Genomic DNA, 7425 nt, shown 5'->3' with positions numbered 1-7425 from the left:
GTGAAAAAGTTTGACTTGTACGAAATTGATAGGACCAATTAGCTAGCCTCAATTCAATTTGGAACGATTTTGTTGTGCGGGATAATTCGCCATCATGCCTAAATATTTCGCGTTACGCTCTCTCAGCATTATGAATAAGCGCGCGCATAATTTAGTCCGGAACATGGCAAATTTGAACTTAACAAAAAAATCGGAGGTGAAATAACCTTCTACATTTGATCTCCAGAAGTCGATATCTTTAATGGGGTGTAAAACATTTGTTGAAAATTATTATTTCGATCGGTAAAAATTGACTGAATAAAAAAACCACAGAGCATAAAAATTCCCTTTCCTTCAAAAGTCGGAACATTATTTAGTTAGTTCAAAAATTCGTTTTCTTATCTCAATTCTGTTTGTTTACTACAGTATTTGTCTGTTTACTGACGAGTAGGAATACGCGTTTGTCTAAATACAGACCGCACTCCGAATTTCCTACCAGCTGTTTGATTCTAGTGTATCGCTAAATCAATTGATTTCAAATTATTTAACAAATTTTAATGGCAAACAACCTCAAGTTCGGTCTGTATTTAGACAACCGCGTATTCAGACACTGTATAAACCAATCAGAATCGAGACAAGGAAAAAATGAATGGCATATCTTCTGTGTCTCGATTCTGATTGGTTAATACAGTGTCTGAATACGCGGTTGTCTAAATACTGCTACGTAACCAATTTTCGCGACCAGCTATCACCTCACTTGTGTGTACGACATAAATAATGACTGAAATTACAATGCTAGCCAAACAAAAGCGGATCATTTCAAAGTAACTATCGCGTGTTTTTCGCAAATGGTGCTTCCAAAAAACTTGGTTTATACAGTGTCTGAATACGCGGTTGTTTTTTTTTTAACAAAAACATTGTTGGATGCCCCAAGTCTGCTTTACGTTTGCACTAAATCTCGTTACTTTTTGTAAAGTAGACTTGGAGCATCCAACAATGTTTTTGTTTTGAAAAAAAAAAGAAAAAATTAAAAATCAAGCTTTAGGTTAATTTTTGAAAAATTTTCAAACCCCGAAAGTTACCGATTTCAGAGCTTTGTATTCTTAACTCGAAATAGGAAACTAAAAAGTTGACAGTATACAACTGCACTTTCCATATTTAAAAAACTAAAATGAAAAGATTTTGTGTAAACAAAGTTTTCGTAAATGAGATTCTAGTTTATTTTATTCACTCCATTTCATCAGCCCTCAAATTCATCATTTGCTGCCATCAACTTTGTAACCCAAAATGATTAAATATTTAAAATCCACAAAATTTTTCAAAATCATCAACTTACTGACAACTATTTTGCAAACAAACAGGCTTTAGCCGAAAAGTATCATTTTCTGAGCTATAATAAACAGAGGCCAGATTTGCAGCCTCTGGTATTATTTTGAAGCACCAAAACAAAAGATTGAAATTACCAATTTAAAAAAAAAATTTTCTGGTCAATTATTTCAAAAAATTCATTATTTTGGCAGTTAAAAAACTTGGACCAGTGAAATTTGGAGGCCAGGGTCAATAAGAATATTTTTTTGTATGGTTTTTTGATTTTTTTTTTAAACTATTTAAAAATATGTATTAAAAATTGAAAGAATGAGCAGTCACCATTGGAGATCACATCTGCAAAACTTGAAAGTACCTTGAGGTCGCGCCATCATAGGGGGTAGCGCAGTTTTTTTGAGGTTTTTCAAATTTTAGAAAAAAATTGCAAGGAATGGTAAACATATTGGAAACTTATAAGATTTGAGCGGTGAGTTTAGAAGCCTTATTTGCTACCAAGGTTTGAACCAGACAGCTACCCAATATATGTTTCAGACTTTTGTTAACTTTTTACACTGTTTTCAGAAAACCACAAAAATCATTATATCTCATGCCCTAAAATCGTTTTAGCAGTCAGATTTTGAGGTGAGCCTCGCATTCTCTCAGAGCATTCCGAAAACACTCCACCAAGGGGTTGCTTATTTCGCACTTTGTTAAGGTTGCTGAAAGTTTACGTTGCAAAAAAAGGGAAAAAACGTTGGAGTTCAAAGATTCAGGGTTCAACAGATTCATTATGCATCCCGCAGATGACCTTGGAAATTGCATTTGATAAAAAGACGTACTTCATTATTTGTATGGAGTATTTCAAAATGTTGAATTGGAAATATTGAGCATTGCAATAGATTGGCATTTTAACATGTCGTTAAGCGGACTTCTTAACCATGTGTTACGTGAAACACATCTATAGATAGATTGGTCGGGAAATCAAGATAAATGAGGTACACGATAATTTTTTTTACTAGAGGAGACTTGGGTTGAAAAGTGCATTTATTATGAATGTTCTGGCGGACTAGAAACGTTTTTGTTAAGCAATGATCACAAGTGTGGGCATGTACAGCAAATTAATTACAGGTTTAAAATAGTTTATAGTTTATAGCTATATAGTTTAAAATTCGCTGCAGAAAAATTTGAACTAGAACGGAAAACTTCGATAAGTTCTGAGAAAAGTCCACAACTACTGTAACTCGAGTTGCAACTGAAAATGCAATAATAATATCTCTCAAACAGAAGAGAAACTGAACCGATACTGTTTATTTAAAAAACCTAATTAAATTAATGAAGACTGCAATTTTTTTCAAAATTTATATTTGAGCTGACTTTTGTAAATCTGAAGACGAGAAACTACACGGCAATAACGTTTCAATCGAATGCTCTTCGACTTTGCCACCATCCGAACTGACGACAACAACTCGTGCTTTCGGATTCATCTCGGCAATAGCACTTCTGCACGCACCACACGGAAAAACACAATAGTCCAGCTTAGTTATTACGTAAAACGTATCCATCTGATCGGGTTTGAATCCTTGAGAAATGGCCGAGGCGATTGCCGATCTCTCGGCACAAATCGTCATCGAATACGAAGCGTTCTCGACATTACAGCCTGTGACTCATTTTCCTTATCCCCTACCACCTGCAATGCTTTCCTGGTAAAACGTTAGCCCAAATTTTCCAATTGATGCGTATTAATTCGGCCATGGCTTGCATATTTGATTTTTATACATTGTAACATGTAACTAGTTAAACCACGAAATACACCATAAAATTGAATTGATGATTATGTGAGGTGGGGAAAACGGAAAAAGAGCCCAGCCTGGAATCAGGTGACCGTCTTTTAGTTCAATAATACAGGCGACAGGAAAGTTTGAATAAGGACAGTAAGCTCGCGATTTGACTAAAGAGAGTAACTGGAAAATGTCTTTTTTGATTCCAGCACCATTCGATAACTTATTGCAAAAGTCGTCGGTCATAATTAACACCGACTTTTGACTTCGTTTTATTTAATAATTTTAAGTTTAGCTACGTCGAAGTGCCATAAAATATATTAAGTTTACGATGCTTTCGCTAATTTGGTCAATCTTTTGATAGACGTTTTGAGCTATGTATGAAGGTAAGAGTTCCTTGCTATCTTGATGTTTGCGTATTTTACTGATAAAGCTTTTCGGGCATTAAACTGAAGCGTAGATCACTCTCATGATAAGAAATTCTATTTAGCGATGTGGTTAAGTAAAACATATATGTATAACTTGCATCGGCGACTAATCTAAGAAGTTAAAACACATTCTGTATTTTGAATACTTAGGAGTGTTACGTTTTTGAAACTTGTCACTTTAAAAAAAATCACGATCAGCAAATCTTTAGATTAAAAGCCACAGTTTACTCAGTAGAACGACATTTGCTCTTGGCGAAACTATATTTTCTCAATTTTTAAAACAAAGCCAACCGGCGGAAAAGTGTCAAAAAAAATTAAAAAAAAAAAAACTTTTTTTTTATAAAAATTTTAATTTTGCGAATATCGAAGGAAAAATGCACCACATTAAGGCTCTTAGAATTTTAAGAGCTTTTAAAGATCGCAATTATTTCATAAAACCACCCCAATTAGAGAAAATGGGCCAATAATGTAAATTTTCGTTACCATGGGAAACCGTGAAACTATAATGCACTTTCGAAACTTCAAGTCATTCACGTTTTTTTCGCATCAATTGTATTTTCGTAATCGGAGAGGGTAATCTGCCTTGTTTTCAGCAATTACGTTTGAACTGAACATGCAGAAGCAAATGTCAAACCGCGAAAAATCAAATTTGACCGTTTTTAATTAAATATTTTTCCTGAAAAAAAAATTGCAGGTCCAAAAAAAATACCATCTTCGTGGACACAAAAACGAATGGCTCTTCAGTTTAAAAATGCTTCGGTAATTAAAATTATTTTAGTTTTTTTCTTGACTTGCGCATTTATTTGTTCCATCTTTCTAAATCACTTGTGACACTACAAGAACATGGCCACCAGAAAGTTGAAAAATGTCAATGAACGCAAGGAAGCAAGAAGCAAAATTGAATAGTTTGTTTGAAAAAACTTCAACTATCAAAATTACAAGAAAAAATTAAGCCCTGAAAGCTCTTCGAAAAATGGTTGGCACTTTCGGGATAAAAATAACGCATTTTGAGGAAAATGGATGGATCAATAGGTTTTTTCTATAGCTAAGAAATCTGAAAATAGTTTCGCGACCTTTACATTTTTGCTGTTCGACAGGGAAGTTTTCCTTCCTTTTAACAAGCGAAATGAACTGAACTTGAAAAAAATCAAAGTCAAACAGCGAAAAATCAAATTTGATTAAACTTTACGACTTTCCTGAAAAAAAAATCATTTCGGCCTATATAGTTGTCTCCATTGACACTTAAAATGTTCACAACGCCTAATCGAAGCCTGTCAAAACTTAAATCTCCAAAAAAACCAGCTTCAACCTTTATTAACTCATCTCAAAATGTTTAACTTAAATTTTCAAATCTTGAAGTGCTGTTCACAAGTTTTTTCATGTCATAGACACTGTTCACATATCCACTTAAATAGGTTTCAACAAAAAGGTTCAACGCGTTTAAGTTATTATATTCAGTGCATTGGAATTTCATCCCCGTTTTCACAGCAGTTTTCGAACTCCTCGTCTTTCAGCTTATCCGACTCTGCCTTATGATACTGTTGAGAGGTTTCACTGTGAGTCAGTTCACGTACTAACATCGTAGCATAAGCACTCGATGGCAAATGAAAGGATAATTTCAACCCAAAAAATTTCTCATTATCCAAACTATCTTCAAATGACAGTTCTTGGCTTTCATTTTTGTTAACCGTTTTCGACTCTTTTTCGTTCTCTTTCAAATAATCGATATCACTTTTGAGAACATCTTCTTCTATTGATTCATATGAAATCAAACCATACTTGAAATAATTCGGCTTACACACAATTTTTCTATAATCTCCCTTCAATTTATACTCCTTGATTTTGTGATCCATGCTTGCTTGGGTGAGTCCATCTTTTTCCAAGAACTTCAAAATAAATTCAGACATATTAGGAGGAAGTTTACTTTTTGAACCAACAATTGGAATAACACAATTTTCAAATTTGTTCTCGGCTAAATTATCGGCCGTTATTTCGGCTACCTCAAATGTGTTTTCAGTACTACGGTGAACAAGATCTCCAATCACGAGTTTTAAGCCAAACTTTTTAAGTCTTTGTGACACTGTCAAGTTCCATAGATAAGCTTGATACGAATGTAGATAAATAAGACGAATGTTCCGCTGCAAATAACCAAACGCTTCAATTATTTTTTGATCGGAGTCATAACCAGTGTCTTTGAGACCGAATAAAAACTTCTTCTCAACGCCGTTTTGAACTTGAAAAATCATTTCTTTCGTTAGATTTATATTTTCTCGAGCCATCATTTTCTTTTTTATCTCTTCAAACCATGAAACCTTTTTCAAATGACTTGAATCCGAAAACAAAAGCAAATTTACTACATTTAGCCAGTCATTTTTCAAAATACTCAGCCCGATTTCTGGGTTCGTATTGGACATAGAGCCGAATCTCTGCAAACCGAAGTAATTGATAAACCCCTTTTCTTCAACCTGACGTAACCGATTATGCAATAAAGGCACATTGTTTACGTCGATATTACGCAACAGAAGCTTAAACGCGTTTCCATTCGAAGCACCCAAGCCAAGTCGGGCTTTAGTGTATGAAAAGTCGCCAACTTTGATATTTGAACACAAATCGTTTATTTTGTTCAAGACCGAAGCTTCAACTTTGAAAACAGTTATGTTTTGATAAGTTACAGCTCTTTTATCTTTCGTCCCTGCAAAGTTGAATGCTTTAGTTGGTTTGTTAAGCCGCCGGCAAATTGTATCAATGGCTTCCATTGTTGACAGACCTTCTTTAAATAGCACAAATGAACAGTAATTGCCGAACCCATGACCTTCCCATTTAGAATGAAATTGACCTCTTTCATCTCTTTGGTTGGGCGAATACATCACGTGAATAAACCCGTCGAAGCTTTTAGAAATTAAACTCGGATTAATTTTTTGAATTGAGCTGTGAATAAGTTTTCTGGATTTTTTCTCTTCCGGTATTGACAAAAGTTTGACCCATGATCGTATTTTAGACGAGACACTTTCAGTAATTATTTTCGTTTGTTCATCTTCAAACAAGAACAAATTCTCAGACTCATTTTTTTCTTCAGCCGACTCTGTTTTCGGAAGCTCGAATGAAGTCAAATTCACAACTCTATCATTTTCATCAATTTCATTCACAATGAAATCTGAAAACCTATGTTTGAGAATAACATCAATAGATTTGCCGTCATCTTGAAAATCGCCTTCCACGAAATTACTAACATAGCAACAAATTCCAAACTGGTCTTCTAAAGTTTTTTCAGAGTTTTTCTCAAAAGCTTCGAGGGAACAACTAGCTTCTGTTTTCGTTCTCTTTGCGATCGGTTCATCCATTTTGACAGCAAAACAACTCTAAAAAATATCACAAAACAGATTAAAAGGACATATATACAGCTAAATGTCTAAAATTAGTGGAAACTAAGTAAATTATTCGCCTTTTTAAAACTTTGAAATATACAGTAATTAAGTGATTATGATAAGATAACAAGATGACTGAAAGTTTAAAAGAAACTTTCGTCAAAATTCTTTGTTGAGCAATAACATTAGGCTTCAAAAGAGACCCACACACGCTAAACTGCCAAAAAGCACTTTTTACAGCCTCAAAATAATCTATTTTGTGAAAGCTTTCATACTTTCTTGAAACAATTTTCAATTTCTATTCAAACAAATAATGAAATAATTTCTGCCATTTGTGGTATTCATGAAAATAACACTTGTTTAAGTTAGATTTTCAAGCTCTGAGAAAAGCGGAGGCCTTATAAATTCAATTTAAACAAAAAACTAAATCCACACTCTGCTGTTTTTGCTAAATTCTCAGGGGTTGTCCATATGATGATGTAGCAAATTTCATTAGTCTTAAAGCAATTATCAGCCAATCATATGATGGCAATTTTCACAAAACTGATATCTGGTGCACGCATAAGATAT

At 34.0% G+C, this 7425-nt stretch overlaps 2 protein-coding genes across 2 annotated transcripts; both read right to left on the bottom strand.

The window, feature by feature from the left end:
- Window positions 1–2469: 2469 nt before the first annotated feature.
- LOC134851532 (cytidine deaminase-like) lies at window positions 2470–3489 on the bottom strand. The gene is made up of 2 exons (XM_063867662.1): window positions 3152–3489; window positions 2470–2941 (listed from the first exon to the last, which is right to left on the bottom strand). Exons 1-2 carry the CDS (start codon window positions 3306–3308, stop codon window positions 2643–2645), a joined length of 456 nt encoding a protein of 151 aa, XP_063723732.1. The 5' UTR covers window positions 3309–3489; the 3' UTR covers window positions 2470–2642.
- A 1304-nt stretch (window positions 3490–4793) lies between these two features.
- Window positions 4794–6853, bottom strand: LOC134851082 (pseudouridylate synthase 7 homolog). The gene has a single exon (XM_063867004.1). It carries the CDS (start codon window positions 6829–6831, stop codon window positions 4945–4947), a length of 1887 nt encoding a protein of 628 aa, XP_063723074.1. The 5' UTR covers window positions 6832–6853; the 3' UTR covers window positions 4794–4944.
- Window positions 6854–7425: the final 572 nt, after the last annotated feature.

The sequence above is a fragment of the Symsagittifera roscoffensis genome, chromosome 7 (assembly GCF_963678635.1).
Source record: "Symsagittifera roscoffensis chromosome 7, txSymRosc1.1, whole genome shotgun sequence".
In the NCBI taxonomy this organism is placed as follows: Eukaryota; Metazoa; Xenacoelomorpha; order Acoela; family Convolutidae; genus Symsagittifera; species Symsagittifera roscoffensis.
Note: the sequence above shows the minus strand (reverse complement) of the source record. Positions and strands in the feature narration are given on the sequence as shown.

Coding starts and splice junctions, on each gene's coding strand:
- LOC134851532 (XM_063867662.1), bottom strand. CDS start 3,308: ATGACCGACGACTTTTGCAATAAGTTATCGAATGGTGCTGGAATCAAA. Junction 2,942..3,151: donor AGACGGTCACCTGATTCCAG/GCTGGGCTCTTT, acceptor AATGAGTCACAG/GCTGTAATGTCGAGAACGCT.
- LOC134851082 (XM_063867004.1), bottom strand. CDS start 6,831: ATGGATGAACCGATCGCAAAGAGAACGAAAACAGAAGCTAGTTGTTCC.